At 36.9% G+C, this 18,638-nt stretch overlaps 1 protein-coding gene across 2 annotated transcripts; it reads right to left on the minus strand.

The window, feature by feature from the left end:
• Nucleotides 1–1,240: 1,240 nt before the first annotated feature.
• On the minus strand, nt 1,241–17,685 carry LOC134742532 (integrin alpha-D-like). Of its 2 annotated transcripts, XM_063675746.1 has the most exons (25): nt 17,534–17,685; nt 16,798–16,917; nt 16,357–16,421; nt 16,099–16,237; nt 14,840–15,016; nt 14,510–14,598; nt 13,143–13,195; nt 12,645–12,813; nt 10,961–11,084; nt 10,384–10,587; nt 9,909–10,006; nt 9,358–9,436; nt 8,394–8,533; nt 7,788–7,854; nt 7,446–7,581; nt 6,368–6,560; nt 5,722–5,888; nt 4,999–5,080; nt 4,384–4,467; nt 3,526–3,652; nt 3,238–3,319; nt 3,008–3,122; nt 2,484–2,555; nt 1,816–1,902; nt 1,241–1,411 (listed from the first exon to the last, which is right to left on the minus strand). In XM_063675746.1, exons 1-25 carry the CDS (start codon nt 17,682–17,684, stop codon nt 1,256–1,258), a joined length of 2,976 nt encoding a protein of 991 aa, XP_063531816.1. In that variant the 5' UTR covers nt 17,685; the 3' UTR covers nt 1,241–1,255. The 2 variants fall into 2 exon arrangements, with proteins under 2 accessions (XP_063531816.1, XP_063531818.1); XM_063675748.1 differs by lacking the exons at nt 8,394–8,533; nt 9,358–9,436.
• Between the last annotated feature and the right edge of the window lie 953 nt (nt 17,686–18,638).

Below are 18,638 nucleotides of genomic sequence, written 5' to 3' on the forward strand. Positions count from 1 at the left end.
TATGATAAAACAGCAAATAAAACGCATATAATTAATGTCAATTTTTAATTCACTATGTTGTTGAATCATTTAATTAAAGTTTGCTTATTAATAAATATTATTTATTTATTTAATATATTTATTTCGGATACAATATCCATACATCGCAATAATTAACAATTAATGATTAAAACTGTAATAGATGTCATATATTAAGGAAAAAGTGCCGAAGCCCTCCAGTGGTGAAGGCCGGATTCGAACCGGCGTCTGTAGCTATCGCGGCTAACGCTAAGCCACGGCGGTACCCGTCCCAATTTCTCAACTATATGCCATCTTAGTAAGACTAGTCTTTGGCCAACTCTAATTTGATTTGTTTCCAAAGTTGTTAGCTAATTAATTTAAAGCATTACACTTGACATATTATACTTTACATCTAAATATCGCTGCCCCAATATTACAGGGTTCTATATTACATTTTCAAGATAGTTGAATTTCGACTTAATGTCACTATGATAAAGTTTAAATTTCAGTTCGATAAAAGTGAAACATAGAACCCTGTAATATTGAGCCTGCGAATGCGAATGTATACAAACGAAAACTCTACTACTACGTTCCCAACCAAAGTATAATATTAAAGCTCCCAACTATGGTCCCAAATTAACTTAAATTACTAAAATATCTTCGTTTAAGTATGACTATTATATGTATAAACATGGTAATTCCTTGGCAAAATATTATTATAAATGGAAGGAAAACCCAGACAACACCAAACAGAACATTGGCAATTACATCTACTCGTATTTACGCATTGAATTTTTTGGACCATAGGTTGTAGTACCATCACCTGCAATAATATGTTACTCTTTGAAGGCCGCAAAAATATGTGATACGCTCTATTTCTCTACAAATAAGATCGTGCCAAATATTTTTGCGGCCTTCGTTGTGTAGGTACAGTCGCCATCAGATATATCGGAGCGGCCAAGGCGCTCACAAATATCTGAACACGCCTCTATTGTCAACGCGTTAGAGTGGGTGTTCAGATATTTTGATCACCTCGGGCGCTCCGATATATTTGATGGCGACTGTACTTAACATATTATTGCAGGTGACTGTACCGTATCTACTAGACTATTAGTTGGGTAGTTTTACATACAAATCATAAGAAAGACGTCTATATTTATTACACATGCGTGAACCCATCTATTTTTTTATTTTAAACTTTATTGCACAGTAAAAATATACAGTGACAAAAGGCGGACTTAATACACGGCATTCTCTACCAGTCAACCTTTAGGACTTGAGGTCTGTCATCGAAATCCGGTTTTTTCGGACAGTCTTCCAACTTCACCGAGTCCGGATTTGCTGCTAAAGAGTTCAGCTGTTCGGAGGACAAGGACTTTGCCAGCGGAGTTTCGTCCACGATCAAGTCCACCTGAAAATTAAAAAGGTTGATGATAGAATTAATGTCAGATGGGAAAGAAGAATAACCAAACAGTAACATTTGTATGATATTGTACTACCTTGTTTTCCTATTAGGATTGAAAGAGGCTTGTTAGAGGGATTTCAAAAAAGTTGTAATTCTGAGTAGAAATAACATAAAATTTCCAAATTGAAACAAAAAGTGTAGTGTATCCGCCATCGCTCTACGCGACAACATTTCCATCTTCACCACTTAGATGGTTGGCAGTCCTCAACTGTGCGTTTTTAGGAACTTCCTGCCTCGCACAGCTAAACTGTGGAATGAACTGTCGCCTGGGGAACCTATTTCCGGAGCGATACAACCTTCAACCCTTCAAGAAAAGTATGTGTACATGAATAAAGTAAACAGGTACCTACCATATCGAAGTCATGATCTGGGTCTGGGACTGTTACTGCTGGATCAATGGCCGGTTGAGTTCGATTATCAGATGATGTACCGCTCCGCTGCAATAATAAACAATCATATATTCATAAAACTATTTACATCATTAAGTACTAATTCGATTACGGGTAATATTGGATACACGTGTGACTAATAAAATCTTGAAACTTTGAATAAATAACTAATAATAAATCTTAATTAAATTAAATTAAATTTAAATTCGTTTATTTCGAGTAGCATAATGACTCATACATATTAATTTGACACTTATAGACTAGACTTAAACACTATACTAAAACACACATAAAATAAAATACACATTAATTCGATAGTTTTTTAACGCATTAGTGACACATTGACAGTCTTCACCTATATCTCAATGTGTCAACCACAGTGCTGCTGGGCGCATGGAGTCCACAGCAAAATGTCAAAATGCAAAATGTTAATACGAATTTTGTAAATACATCAAACATTTTTACATCATAAATACAGCAGGATTACAAAGAAAGTTAAGTATAAAATTATTTAAATACTCGAAAAATGTATGTTTTTAAAACCTCTACATCCGTACCAAAACACAATTTGGTTGGACATATAATAAACCTATTTTAAAATAATACGTCACTGAATACAAGCCACTCACCATACTTTGTCTTCTCATTTCATTTTTCAACACCTCCAACTCTTCTTTCGTTTTCCTTTTAAAGAAGTTCAACTGAAAAGCAAATAAATAAATTTAACCATTTCCCAATAGGAGGTTAGACTATACATAAATATAACCAAATGGCGGAAAATCCAGTTGCTTAGAAAGTAAAACTATCACACACGATAATATCGGCACACCTGAAGCATATTGCACCCGGCTGACAACATCTGACACTGAAAATTTCCTATTTAAACTATCGTGAGACATATTAACTTAACTAATTTACTTACTTACTTACTGTTAGTGCTTGAAAATGGAGACCTGACATGTCGCGCGAGTGACTAAAAATACGTGAGTGAAACCGCTAAGTTAGTTAAGTGAAAATTTCCTGTCCATTTCTGGGTCGATAAGTAACGACGGTATTATACGTCAATATTTACTTGTTGGACCAGCAATGCATGGTGTTTTGAAGTCGTATTTCTGTTGTGTTATTTTGTTGTGTTTTAATATTGGTGACTTACCTTGTAAAGTATAACTCCTATGATGAGCAGCAGAAGCAAGCCCACGCCTATAGCGATCAAAATAGTTCCTATCGGGCCCTTCGGCTTTTCTTCCAACGTTATTACTGTAGATATCCTAAAAGTAGACAAAAGTAGACATAACATCAATATCATTTTCTCTCTTTTATAAAAAAAAAACAATCAAAAAACATTTAACAGATATGTGATACCTAATATATCGCCTCACTTACGATTTATCCTTGGTTTTGTCTGGTAGTATTTGCAACTTTAGTTTTGATGTTATTATTGTAGTACCTTTCTTTAGGAAAATCGCTAGAAAGACAAAACATGTGCTTATTTCTTAAAAAAAACATTTCGGAAGAACAAAATTAATTATAATAAATAAAGCAGTTTTAAAAGCGACGAAAGAGCTTGTAGATGGTCTTTCCTTATAGATGTTTTTTTCCTCATTGACCTTTTTGATTAAATTAGAATTAATTTAAATAATTTCTCTGTTTACACAACTAAGCTGCTTATACCTAGCTTATTTTTGACAATAGTTGCAGACACAATTATTGCTGTCGTAGAGTTCGGCGCCAAAGGGATTGAACATTTCCAAAAGTTTGTCAGTTCCACTGAACATTTGTTTGGTTGGCCAACCCTTACCTGTGGGAAAGAGACATGTACATTTAGCAGCAGAAGGTGTAAGCGATAGAAGAGACGCAGTGGTAAAGCAAGGAGATCTAAAGGCAAGAAGAATCAAGTCGTATTGGATGGACGCGTCACATAAACTTAGTGTGTAGGCAAACCTCAATGTTGCAATTCATTAAAAACCAAGGTTGGCAAAAGTATCGACAGTAGCGAACCCTAATTTCAAAATTCGCCGAAGTAGAATAATATTTCTACCAAGAATCCATCCATCCATTGAATCCACAACAAAATAGCTGCGTAAAAATAGTTTAAAAACTTTAAAAGTAAAAAAGCAATCTAATATAACCTACATTTGCCACCCGTCCTTAACTTCGCCTTATCATTTTTTTATTATGAAAATTATACTTAAATTATATTCCACATCCTAAATGTTGAAAATGTACGCAAATGAATTGCGAAGTTATTACTAAGGGCGAATTTAGGTTACGTATTTTTGTCAACCCTAATTTCCAATTAATTGCAACAGTGATAAAGAGGTTTGGTAATAGGGTTTCAGACTCTTTAGACGCAACCCTAAAAACAAGCTATATAAACTACTGCAGTTCATTTTAACCTCCTGACGACCCGCGTCCTACACGTAGGACATAGGCCCCAATTATATTTTGACTTTTTGTCAACTTAACAGAGTTCAATTTAAGCTGGCAAATATTGAAACCCGGTCGTCAGAAGGATAAATAATGTCTTACCGTAGATTTCTCTATGTACGTGTTGTTCATTTCATCTATCGTCAGGAATACTTTTTTCCATTGAAATGACTGATTATTATAAATCTGGAAATTAAAACAAACTCGAAAATTTATTTAAAATAAAAAATGTTTTTAAACTGACGGTTGCGAGCACATATTTCATGAGAATATCTCGTATATTTTTAAAAATATTTATTCCATGAGCCAAAAATTAATCCATAGTTTGTGACTGATTAGAGTGATTAGCAACGAAGGCGAAATGGATATTTTATATATATTTATTTTATTTATTTACTTTTTATATATATTATCAATAACTTCGATATTTAAATAGTTAGAAATCTCTACTAAGGTTGTAAATGCGAAAGTAACTCTGTGTCTCTGCCTGTCTGTCTGTTACCTTTTCAGGCTTAAACCGCTGAACCGATTCGATGATTTTTATTGAGATATTTTGAGCCCCAGGAAAGAACAAACGATAATTTTCATCCCGGAAATAATCCCTTAAGGGGGTAAAAAGGGGGTGTAATCTACTATGGAAATACTAATTTTACCCAGTCGAAGTCGCGGGCAGCAGCTACTAGAAAATAAAAATAACAGTTAAATAGTTGAACTAACAGTATAGGTTTGTTCCAATGACAACTTATCTTCCTTCGAATCCTTTAATTCTGCGTCGGATATGACTCGATTTATAGTAGACCTGGAATAAAATATATCGCACATTATTTAAAAATATTTTATAAAGTATAATATTGTCTTCGGTTACCGCGATAGTTACTCATGAAATAAAACTATGAAAACGGATTATATCGCGTATATTGAATTTATAATACATCCCGACGTTTCGAACTCTTTACAGCGTTCGTGGTCAACGGGTGACGGGTGTCACCCGTTGACCACGCGATATAATCCGTTTTCATAGTTTTATTTTATAAAGTATTTTGATTAAATTATATAAGGACTTAAAATGACAATATGTTTGATTAAAAAAAATATCAAGAAGGCCACGTGGGAAAAAATATTTGGAGTGGATCTTCGGCAATGAAATGTAACAATAAAATCAGGCAAAGCCAGAAAGAAAATTTCGGTTAGAGTGTGTGTTTACTTTACCTTATTATTTTACTAGAAACGAACAAATATTAATCAACAAACATTTGCTAATTTTTCTCATAATGAAGATACCTTTAAAAACAACAAAAATAGCTATATAGCTTTACTAGGTATATTTCGCATTTTTTAGATTTTTTTTACAACAAACCAACGAATAAAATTCAACAATCCTTTGCTATATTATTGTGTAACAAAGTCACCCCGTTTTGCTTTGAATATTTCTACACTCACCCGTGAACAACAACATTTTCAAGCACATTTTCAAAATCGTAGTTCAGCGTAAGGAAGGAATGCACCGCGTCCGGTTTATTACATTCCTTGCGCACTTCCACGTCGATTGTAAGTCCCTTCTCTTCGATACTCAAGGTGTTTGTCTGCAGCTGAACGTCTATAGTTTTCTGCAATAGATTAATACAGAACATGTAAGGTATATTTATGTAAGTCATTTATTGCTATATTGTTTAAGTTACCTATTCTGTTTTTTTGTTTAATGCCTGCACCTTACGTGAGTACGTGACACTATCGATAGAAGTTGGCACCTAAAACAACACTGCAGTGATAAATACCTTACTGCTCACTACAGTGACCTATATGTTACAAATTGAGTCGTTATAAAAATCGGTACAATTATCGAATGTGTTCACAAAAAATTACCAAAAAAACCATTTTTGCCCAAGTTGAAACGGAGACGTACACGGTCGGTCAATGATGACTATTGATGACTTACATTCAGGACCAGATTTCCGCCTAGGCCCACAAGGCACGGGCCTAGGCAAGGCAACCTAGCAATGGTTTTGGGTGGAGAAGGGGGTCGTAGGTCTCTAAATCCGTGCCTGCTTACATTAATACCAGACTTAAATATCAAATGGTTACTTACATTGGTTTCAGTGCGAAAAGGCGCCGGCAATTCACACTTATACGCTCCCATCTCCTTGGCGCACGGCAGGGTGGGCACGAGCGTACCGCTCACGCCCACAATCGCGCACGCACCGCATCCCACCGTGCCGTTGTTGCTCACTAAGATCGTCATTGTCTCCATGTCAGATGAACCGACGATGTATTGATGAGTTCTGAAATTTGACAAGGTAACAGATTGAGCGAAAATCATTTGCAATACCACCTCTTCCTATTCTCTCTTATTCTTGAGCGTTTTTTATCGTTCCTATGCTAGAGTTAGCGGTAACGCGGCGAGCGTGATAAACACTTTTGCACCTGGAGGATCACGGGGCAAGTTTCTAGTGTTTTTCTTTGTTGAATATTATTTATTATGGACACATGCACTTTTGTTTATAAATACAAGCCTGAAAATTATGGATGGTATAGAAAGGATGCCAATCTCTTATGGCAGAATGTGACCGCTTTTAGCTTTAAATAATAGTTCCAAATCTCTCCGGTGGCGCTAGTTAGGCTCTGGGACATGAGTATAATATGAACCATATAAGGCAACAAATAACCCGACCAAATTACGTAGGTTGTTTTTGGTAGTATTTCGGTGTATGGTGGCGCCGCCTAATTACTGTTTTTTCATGGACACTTTTCATACATAGAGATTTGGCTCCTTTATACAGTCTCCATGCTGAAAATGTTTTCTTAGTTCATACATTATTTTTATTTGAATGGCCAGTAGTATTCTAACATAACCGACTACCCCACTGCCAAAAAAGGATTATATTAGGGTTAGAGACTAAACCTTTAAAACGAAAAGAGCGCCTAATGCAGTCGCGAGAAGTCGCGCTCAGAATGCAAAAAAATCTTCCTAGATAAGTATGAATAATATTTTTTATTATGACGTGGACGTAACATCCCCCAGATGAGCGGAGATGAGGGAGATGTACTCTTCTCCGCTCCGCTGGATTACAATCAATGCTATTGGTTGATTCCCACTATTTCCCACACGTCTCCTTTCATCTCAGCTCATCTCCGCCTCGGTGGAAAGGAAGTCTAAATGAACGTACCTGCCACTTTTTCCAGACCACAGCAGTTCCACAGAGTATTCAGGCTCACAGGGCACTCCGTCGCAGTTACAATGCGGTTGCGTCTCTTTAGTTAAGCTACTCTGTGGGCTTATTGTAACCCAAGTGTTTTTGAACTCTGGAATGTTGGAAGACCAATATTACGCAAGCTGGCGTCTGGCAGGCCAAGATGACTCATTTCGCCTTCATGACCGCTACCTAAGTGATTGTGTTGCTGAACTGTTCTGTGAGCCTAGCCAAGACAACAACGTTCGTACGAAACGCTATCTGTCTCTCTATCAGTATTCCATATTATTTAGTAAATAACTCATAATTTAGGCATACCTTTCACAGTTTCAATGTCCTCCATCAAAGATACTGTTGTGTTGACCTTACAGGAGAAACAGCTCGTCTAGAATAAATAAATAAATATAGAGGCCATACGCCATCTAGGCGACGTGAATAATATTAACACGTCCGTCGTGTTTCACTGGGCAAATTCATGGTGAATTTCCTCTAGTAAAACTTTTTTGATATTTCGCTAGATGGAGCTAAATGCTAAATTTATGATACTATTATTTTTCAACGTTGAATTTTCCTCGGTAAAAATTTCAATGCAACGAAGTTTGCAATTGGTTCAAACTGTATGTTACCTGCAATCCAAACTAATATATATGTATATGATATGCGCCTTATAAAGGCGTGTAATCAGTTGGTTAAAGCGATCGAACCGCTTTTTCGACGGGTTGCGAGCCATTTTGCCCGAAGCCATGTATTTTTCAATTCTTCCCTTAGCTTCAAGAAATGTAATAATACCGACGTCGTGCAGAAAAAAATAAATTAATCGTTCATTGTTCCATTAGTAATTTTAACCGTCTCAGTATATTTCTATTTTCCATCCGTAATGTACAAAAAAGGAATTTAATAATAGCATGCATGCAATTTACTCACAATAAGATAGTCCCGACAATATCGGCGCAGAGTCCCATTAATATATGTAGGCTTTTCTGTTAAAATTATCTGGTATGTGTCCTTTTCGTTGCTTTTAAACGTAGCCTTATCGCCAGTCAACACATTCTTAACCAATAACCCTGTAAATAGAATACTATTGGTATGATATAAAGCCCAATTCGAATTTACTTTTCGATGTCAAAGTGATATCTAAATGATGTCATTTCGTTATCATTCGCGCGTGCATTTCGCTCGTACGGTCTCCAGAGCGGCGAAGGTGCTCACAAATATCTAAACACCCCTCTATCCTCCTAAGGCCCGAGGTCCTACTTATAGTACCTCTTCAGTTCGATGAAATTTAAATACAATTGGAACAGAGTCGCTTTTGCTTTGTTTCGTTTAATTTTCCAGCAACGCAAAATCAACTCTATTTCCTAACTATAGGTTCAAATTTCAGTGGCAAATTTTGGATTTTTCATTTGTATGGCTGGGCCTGGAGGCTATGGTCAAGGCGCTAGTATGCGTGTTCAGATATTTTTCAACACATCGGCCGCTCCGATGTATCTGATACCGACTGTACTTGTGCACCGTATACGGTAGGTGCGGGCGAATGATAACAAAATTACATCCTTATTCCTTATGCTATCATTTTGACTTCAAAATGTGTTTGAATTGAGTCGCTTAACTTCAAACTCGGGTAAATCCATCTGTCAGATTATGCAATATTAGTATTAAGAAAACGTAAAAGGGTAGATAGTTGCTGAGAGGGTCGAATGGATTTACCCGATTTTGAAGTTATGCGACACAATCGGCCTCTAGGAATTAGGGAAAATATGTAATTTCTAGCCAAACTGAAGCAAAAATTTAATAATAAGTAGGTACCTATACTACTTATATATATCTATAGTTGAATAAAAGTTGTCTCGAAATTTAAATTGTCTCAGATTCGCATAAATAAACTTACTCATTGTAATTTCCTTGGGTTCTTTAGGCTTCTCAATGGTGACACACGAAGCAAAGCCAAATTCGGTGTTTGTCTTTGTCTGAAACATTTAAAAATCATATGACGTTTACACCGATCAAGAAAATATAACGTATGTTGAAACATTAATAAATTAGACAACCTAGGGTAGGTAGATATTGTACTTAACTTTATGGTCGTGAAAAATAAATCGAACGTAAAATTATTATATAAACGGACTCCTCTTCGGCTATGGCTCAAGAAATGTGGGTCAAAAATGCTCAAAACAATCATTGTGCACTTTGTAACTAAAAAGTGGTAAGATTTATAGCAAAGGCATAAGATCCACCGAGGCATCGCGATGGTCGGTTCATAGGTATTAGTGCCTAATTACTGGGAGTAGATATTGGGACCGAGCAGAACTCGGCTCGGCGTCATGTTCGTCGTCAACTAAAATGGTTGATGATATTGACGCTTTTAGAAAATACTGTCCCACAACAGTTCGATTTGCGTGTAGTATTGGGTCCAAAATGGTCTTTAAAATATATACTTACGGCATAGTCTGTAAATTCAGAGGTAACATTCACTGCGATGGCCCGTATTCCCCTATACATTGTAACGATCGATTCCTCCGGGGCACCAACTGCAAGTTCTGCGTAAAAACAATATAAATCAACAAGTAAAGTAATTTATTTTTAGATCTAAGTAACCAAATTCATGCCTTAATCTAACAGTTTTTATTCATTTTTAGTTTTAATTCTTGCACTGCTATTCTACGTTCCTAGCCGATATCATGGTTAGCCCTCTATGCAGCAAAAATGCACTAGTACTTAATTATAAGTTGAAGCAATCATTCATTTATCGCCTCTTTCAATCTCATCAAGTGAGAGTGAGATGCCAAATTATACACGACTCGGGGGTAGTTTTAGTGCACACCAATGAGCGCCAGCGTTCATATCATTTCCATATCCAAACCTTAACAAAATTTAAAAACAGAAGACCGCACCTGGTTTTGAAGTAGGTACGTACCATCGCTCCCATTGTCGTTATAATCAGCGACCGGCTGCAGGCTGAACCCAAAGGACTTGCTCTTCTCAATTCTCTGTGTCCTAGCCAGTTCTAACACTGATATCGTGTCTGTTCGTTTCTTTTTAATAGTCTCATGTATGGCATAGCCGCATATAATGTATAACACGCCTCCTGACTTCTCGAATGGCGCGCTGACAATTATTTCTGAAAGATGTTTTTGGTGCCATTAAGTTCGTGTCGTCGTCTATCTTATGAACCTATTAAAAATTAAATTACACTGGCGATTTGCGGGAGAGTTGAAAGCGAGCGAACGAAACGTGTCCATGCAATTTTGTAGATCGCTGTACAGAGCACTACTTTCTAACATATAATGTACCTACATCGGGCGAGACTTGAGACACCAGCGTGCTGCTTTTCCAACTTCGTCCCCGGGCATGAAATTCTTCTGCCAGCTATGTGGTTGTGGACTTACTAGTCATTTGCATAAGTGCCGCTATCTCATTATTAATGTTATGTGTACAAATGTATGTATGTGTGTATAGTGTACAAAGAAAAGGAGAAGGAGACAATTCATTACCAGGATAAGAGTCGCCGTTGACATCGTTAGTGGACAAAGTCGTACCGAACCGTGAGCCGCTCTTCACCCCCCATATTGTTATTATCAAATCCATCTCGAAAGTTTCATTATCGAAGGGATTAATCTGAAACCAAAACAAAAATGTAATCGATGATTGATGGGCAGATTTTAATGTTGTTTTCTACTTATTTATTTTCGTTAGATTTGCATGCATTAATTATTTTTATATGATTTTGACCCATGTTCTTTCACTGATATGCGTTAAAATTGTTAAATAACAAAAGAAACCGTCAACGCCATCTATCCGAGAGTAGGCCAAAGGTAGTGGCGCCATCTGATCAAGATTCAAATTTTCTTGATTTTTGAGGCACGTTTTTCCCTTAGACTGTATCCATCTATTACGGAGTTATATCTATCTTTGGTTGCAATAAATAAATATGAATATGAAATCTCAATTTGGGACAAGAAACTTATGTAATTTTCCGCTGAGTTACATAAATACCATTCGTTTTCTAGGACAAGATTTCGGAACAAGGAGGTTCAGATTTCTAGGAAATACGGTGAAATTTCGATTATTATGTACTTAACAACGGAACAGGGAACTATCTATTTACCAAAGTAACGATAAAAAAGATTGACAACAAATTAAAAATCGACTGATAATATTGATTAACGGCACTGCAGTCCCGGCTGTGAGGACCCGTCCCGATTGTAGGAATCCATCGGATGAGGTCAGCGCACGACCGGTCGTTGCGGAAGACCGTCTTTGGCAAATCATTCTTAGGTAGAAATGAACATACCTATTAGAGCTGATAGATGATGATAATAAAGCGTCCAAAGGCTACGCAATCCGCTTACCATCGAACGTTCCGTACATTTATTTGCCACCGTTGTGTAAACAAACAAAGACATTCTTAGAGAAACACCACACTAGCGTCGGCGTCTAGTCAACTCTACCAGCGCGATTCGACTGATTCGAGAAATGAATTAGAGATTCACTCGATATGAAATAGCATAGAGTAACTTATACTAGAGCGGTACTGTCATAGTAAATTTTGTAACCCCAGTAAATTCACTGCCATCTGTCGACACACTTTAAAACTAAAAATGAAGATTTATAAAAATACGATAAAATGTATTTAAATATGGATATTTTTTTTTATTTGCATTAATTATTTTTATGATTTTGACCCATGTTCTTTCACTGATATGCGTTAAAATTGTTAAATAACAAACGAAACCGTCAACGCCATCTATACGACAGTTGGCCAAAGCTAGTAGCGCCCTCTGAACGAGAATTAAATTTTCTTGATTTTCGAGGCACGTTTTTTCCTTAGACTGTATCCATCTATTACAGTAAAGATATGTGACTTCCCACGGGTAAAGGTACCTTATAGCGGTTGGCGCTTACGCTATTATTACCGCTGCTCCAAATAATATTGGATGGCGCTTACGCCTACACTCAAAAGACGCTAGTGTGTGGTCCAGTGTTGCTGCGCCGGCGCGCCGACGAATAGGTCGACGAGACCGTCCCGAGTGACATTGGCTCTACAGAGCGCCGCGCCGACGAGCAGGTCTCTGAGACCGTCGCGACTGTTGCGAGTGACATCGGCGCTGCCGAGCGTCGCGCCGATAATTCTACCTACGCTCTCAGTCTCTATCTCTCTCACTCTAAAACACTGACCGATTTAGAATAAATGTGCGTCGCGCCGTTGTCGTAGTCGGCGGGGCGGTGCTGCGCCGGCGCACCAACCAGCAGGTCGGCGAGACCATCGCGAGTGACATCGGCGCTGCAGAGAGCCGCTCCGAACATGGTACCGATGCTGTCAGTCTTGTCGTTCAGTCTGCGAGAGCTGTTTGAAAATATGAAGTTAGGTTAAGAAATACAGGGACAAGAGGAACATTTGTAGTAAATTTTCATTTTTATTAAGCATATATATACGTCTGCAAACGATACTATAAACATTTAAAATTAAGGGGAAATGGAAAAATCCACCGCTTTGGTCTGAATTCGAACTTGCGAACTTTTGGAATACTACCAAAGCTTACCAGTTAAGTAGCGTGGGATTTTTGCTTACACGCCTTGGGGAGGCGCGATGCTTCGGTAATTGGTTATTACCTATTGTTTCTAAGTTGTTTCTAAATTATTCTTAATCAGAACATATAAAATATAAGTACAGACCAGTCTGATCCTGGAGCAAAAGCATATAGAGGATTGTTGGTGAAGAAATCAATCTGAAATATATAAAAAAATCGCTCAAAATAGGAATAAAAACCAATCCAATATACAAAAACATAGGTATAGGTATATATTACTTTGAAACATGTATTAACGGAGCTTGAAGTATTATGATAACAATTATTTACATAAAATGCACAACACGAAAATTATAATATTTTTAATCCATACTAATATTATAAATGCGAAAGTCTGTCTGTCTGTCTGTCTGTGTGTTCCCTCTTCACGCTTAAACCGCTCCGACGCTTAAGCCGAATCGATTTAGATGAAATTTGGCATAGAGATAGGTTGAGTCCCTGAGAAGGACATAGGATAGTTTTTATCCCGAAAATTATCCCTTAAGAAAGTAAAAAGCGGGGTGGAATTGAGATAATTAATTAAGTCTCTGCTAATTTATGTGCAAAATATGCTCAAATTGAATAATTGCTATGAAAAATTTTCCAGGCGCTATGCTTGCTTTAGCTGTTGTTATTAAGTCCGCGCAGACGAAGTCGCGGGCAAAAGCTAGTTTAAAATATTATCAATTTATCAAATCCCGGGATATTACACCGCCTGGAACGGAATTAAAAAACGCAGGGATGCCCAGTACCTGCATTACCCTCTCGGCTTCACTGTCTTAACCCACAGGAAAGACGAGCCAATACGTGTGGAAGCAGGTCGGCTGCAGGAATCTGCCGCTTATTTCAGGTTGGACCCTACTCGCGCCTTACGGTAACTCCATTCCGGGTTTTAATTTTGGAGTATCCTTCTTCTAGATGGATTGCAGTACATCTCCCATGTGACTAGACAGCTTTATGCTTCGTTTGTGGACTTAGTCGCCTCGTACGACACCCTTATCCTATGTGAGGGTTGGCGCTATTCTAAAGCCGGCCATCACACGGTAGCTTGTCATCAATCATCATATAGTATAGAGTGTGTAAATTCAATACGGGCGAATATTTAAATCGTGGTTAGCATAGGACCTAAGAAGTATATTGATATAGATTTTGCTTAGAAATACAATGAAAATTTTTCGGTCCCCAATGTAATACAAATACAGCACACAAGTTACCGGATACGAGCTTTTTAAAGTAACCGTCAACGCTTGTTGGCAGTTACTATTAAAAAACTTGTATCTCGTAATGTCATGTCATCTTTGTGGCTCAATGTTTGCAGTGCATTGCTGCTCGGTAAATTTAAAAATAATAATTACGGGGTCATAATTAAGTGTAACTTAAAAACACTTCTTAAATTATAATTATACGGATAAATTCTACATCTGGTTTAATTTATTGCCCGTATTGGATTTACGCACTGTATACAATACTTACGTAGCCTTTCTCCATGCCAATAGAGTTTACGCTAAAAGCGTAGCATGTTTTATTTTCAACAAAATAATTTCCAAATGACATAGCTTGACCTGTAAGTAAATTAAAATGTACGTGTATAAGAGTTGTCAAAAATCATTATCACGAGGTCAGTTATCCTTGTATATATAGAGAGGTATCAACTATTCTTTTGGCGTAACAAAATAGTATGTATTTGTAGGTATATAAAGCACGTATCACCATGTTTAACCATGAGATACATTTTATTTATATCTGGTGCAATTCATTTTCGTGATTGCGATGGGTCTTCTGTTTGTAGTAAAACCGACTTACCGTATATCGTCGCTAGGCTTAATTCTTGAGGTTTAAAACATTCCGAGTAATTCTCTGCTTTTGTCATTTGGCTGCACAACGCAGCCTTATTCTCAAACAGTTGGGATATTATGACTCTATCATTGTCATCCACTAATGTGCTCCAGCCACCGCCTCCTTCTACCCATACAGCTGAAACTGTAGCAAGATACATTGTAGCAAGACGCATTGACAGTTTTACCAGAACTTCTGACTCTATTCATACGTTATATGTTAATTTTGATTTGTGTACTATGTGTATGAAATGTCTATTGGTTTCACAGTGCTTTGGATCACTGTTATGCTGTGAAATGTAATGAATAAAAAATAATAAAATAAATAATAATTACATCAAAAGTATTACAACCCGGTAAAGGCGCCCTGAGGTTTTATATTCGGTCGGTTGGTGCGACCTGGTGAAGTACCAGTGGAGCTGATCCCAACTATTACAAAGTGGCTGTTACCTACAACCAGCAATAAACGAGAAGCAAATATAATGCAAAGTTCATACAAGTACCATCCCCTCGAGCGGCAAAGCAATATTTTTAAATTTGCGCGCGGCGCGCTGCCTCTATGCGGCAAGTTTTCAATATTAAAAATGGCGACCGCCTTATTTGTCAATTTCGAGGCATTTTGCCGCTCGAGGGGTATTTAGCGAAAATTCTTTCATATGTTCGGCTTTTCTTCTTTACAGTTGGCATTCCTCAATCGGTTCCTATGAAATTTGTTGAGCAGTTTCAAGTCAGCAATATCTACTTTTTTACTTCTGTAGGGTAAGCGGGCCTAACGCGGGTCAGCTAACAACAACCGTCAAAAAATCTACGATTTTGTTGTATTAAGGTAGCGAATATGCAGTCATTAGTTAGGAAATTTATCGAAATTCAATTTAAAATATCGTTTTTTAAGTTTCCGCTTAAAATTTTCATACAATAGAAGAAAAGCAAAGGGTCTGCTAAAACCTGCTTTGCCCAGACTTGGTGCTTTGGGAAAAACAGGTAGTGGTTGGGCAAAGCGGGTATTATTAAAATTAAACGTATATAACTTATATTTAAACTAAATATATAAACACGTAATTGTTACATAAACAATATACTGAAATAATCACTAGCAAACGGTATCATGACATGATATTAAAGACGCAGCTTTAGGAAAACAATTGGAGGTTGCTGACGTGAACTTTGCTACTATACCTTTTTTGTTATGAGCTCAGAGAACCACTAGCAATATAATGTTTAACTTACTACTTATATTGGAGTTGAGAGACCACATTTTTGAAGTTTTTTCTATATTATCGTAAATGAAGCAGGCGCCGAACGCAGCGCTAGTTTTTGTATGTAGATCGATATTACCAAAATATGCGGTTCTTAGCGGTGCACATACCTGGAAAGATAGAGGCAATTAAAATTAAAAAATCAAAAAGCTGGACTCCTTAACCCTTTCAACGCTACGCCTATCGTGTGCGTTATTGTGAACCTTGCGTCCTGGAATGCAAAACATACCACAAAACCATTTTTCTTTGCAGCTATTGAGGCACCCAGATAGAAATGCTGATCTGGATTCACAGCTGAAAAGCAAATTAAATTTTAGCAAAATAGTAATAACGACAGATAGTAAAAAATATAAGGCACTTTAACCTACAGTCATACATACGTTTTGTATACCTTCCTACCTAGCTTTAATTTCTTTGTGTTACAATTTCTAGCAATTAAAACGAGTAGGTACCAGACACGTAGGTATATGTCACTTGAATGTTTAAGCCAAGTTTCACGTTATTTTAGAAGGTCGTTTTAAAATTAGAGCGTATCTTCGATTGTATAGCAGCGCCTAGGTTCGTATATCTGCGCACTCAATGGAGACAGACAAAATAAAAATAATAATAGAGGATTGTGTTATAATAATAACAGTGATTGAACAAGAATAATGCCACATTAAATACTCACTTCTGTTCGATATTGTTTTAAAGTCAATGTGCACGGGATCATTGCATTTCTTATTCTTGACGTCCTTTACAGGGCAATGATACACTTTTCCGTCTGTATTATAGAGTGGTGCGCCGATAACTGTAAAACAAACAAACAAACATTTTTGGTAGGGACAAGTAACGGGTAACGGACGGGTAAGTGTAGCCGAGGGATAAATGTATCGGGCCATTCGAACCTTCATTCTGGGGCCTAGCCCCCAAAGAGTAAAGTATAAGAAACTGGCCCCGTAGACAACATGCCAATAGCTAACGCTACCTAGCGAACGAAACGCAACTGTCACTGTCACACTAATATGGAAGAGTGATAAAGATACACAAAGCTATTCGATAGCAAAGCGCAAGCGATCGTCACCTTGGCTAGGCCGCCTGTTTAAGCATTGATTAGTGTTTAGTGCGATTACTGCGATTTCATACATTTGCTATTAAACGCAAATTATAGCAATTAGCAAATGTACATGATCTCGCAGTAAACACTAATCAATATGTAAACATACTCCATTTTAAAGACTAGCCACATTTTTAGCCGTATTGCCCTTACAGGCTTCTATCGTTGATTGTACTTTTTTAGGACACCAATACCACCCCGTATTTACCGCCCCCACGTGTACCCATTTGAGTTTGCTTTTAATCACGGCAGAAGAATTTGTGTTACACTCAGTTAATAATAGTTACTAATAAGTTTGATTACAACTAACCTAGTCTCGCATCATCCCTTTGATATCCCAAGCTGAATCCATAAGCACTGTTTATTATATCATCCTTCAGATCAACCGCAGATAGCTCATGATAAAATAGTGCCATCGCCAAATGGGCAGACAACAGCAGGGCACACGCAGACTGAATCATGGTCTCTGAAAACGAAATTACTAGGTGCAAATATCAGGACGTGATGGATTGTCGGCCATGGTTATATTCGGTAAAAATTCGGAGGTAAAATAAATAAAAATCGAAATTTCGTTATTCTCTCTATCGCACGATTATGGAAGAGCGATAGAGAGAATAACAAAATTTCGCAGGTAACGAAAGTTCCATTTTCGTTTTTTGCGGTAGACCCTCTGAATTGCCTGCCTCGTACTTATTAATGAGTCGGTGCCTAATTATGACTGGAAAAAGGTAAGAGATTTTTGTACGCGTATTTTTTTATATGAAAAAATTTACGGAGCTTTCATACTAAAAAATATAACAAATATTCCTTGCGTCATAAAATATTTATCCTTATCACTTTAGTATATACACCATAAATGATATTTAACTGATATCTGTATTTTATTACACTTTTGTATAGCAAAATTTATTATAATTACTTACCAACTGTCTACTTAATAAAACACTAAAAACTTATAACCACTGTAGCCTGTGCATGGTCGGAACATAGATTTAACTGTTTTAGATATTCCCAACACGAGGAAAGAATTACCACAATAACTAGGTACATGAGTAGGTATTAATGAATCATCACAAGGACAATAACCACTGTATAATAGGTGCTATTTTATGACCATTAATGTAATTTGAGCTTTTAAAATATCAACGCCTTTGGAAACAAATTAGTTTCTAAAACTACGAAATGTTTCCACGTGGAAAATTTCGAAACAAAAGTTTCGATTTTCTTAAACAGTTCAGGTTCAAAAAGAAAAATCAAGTAAATCGTATACTTTATTCATTTCTTTAATACAGTTATAATCAGCTGTATTGAAATATAGGTATATTTTGTACTTTATATGAAATACACGGAAAGAACATGTCTAGTCACTTTTTTCGGAAAATAAGATTTTTATTTCAAAATGAACTATTAGTTAT

This window comes from Cydia strobilella, chromosome 6, assembly GCF_947568885.1.
Source record: "Cydia strobilella chromosome 6, ilCydStro3.1, whole genome shotgun sequence".
NCBI classification, from domain to species: Eukaryota; Metazoa; Arthropoda; class Insecta; order Lepidoptera; family Tortricidae; genus Cydia; species Cydia strobilella.

Excerpts from the sequence above, each read along its gene's own strand:
- LOC134742532 (XM_063675746.1), bottom strand. The coding sequence starts at position 17,684 with ATGATTCAGTCTGCGTGTGCCCTGCTGTTGTCTGCCCATTTGGCGATG. Across the intron at positions 3,320-3,525 it reads TATTGTCAAAAATAAGCTAG|CGATTTTCCTAAAGAAAGGT; the intron begins GTATAAGCAGCT and ends TTGTCTTTCTAG. Across the intron at positions 2,556-3,007 it reads TAGGAGTTATACTTTACAAG|TTGAACTTCTTTAAAAGGAA; the intron begins GTAAGTCACCAA and ends TTTGCTTTTCAG.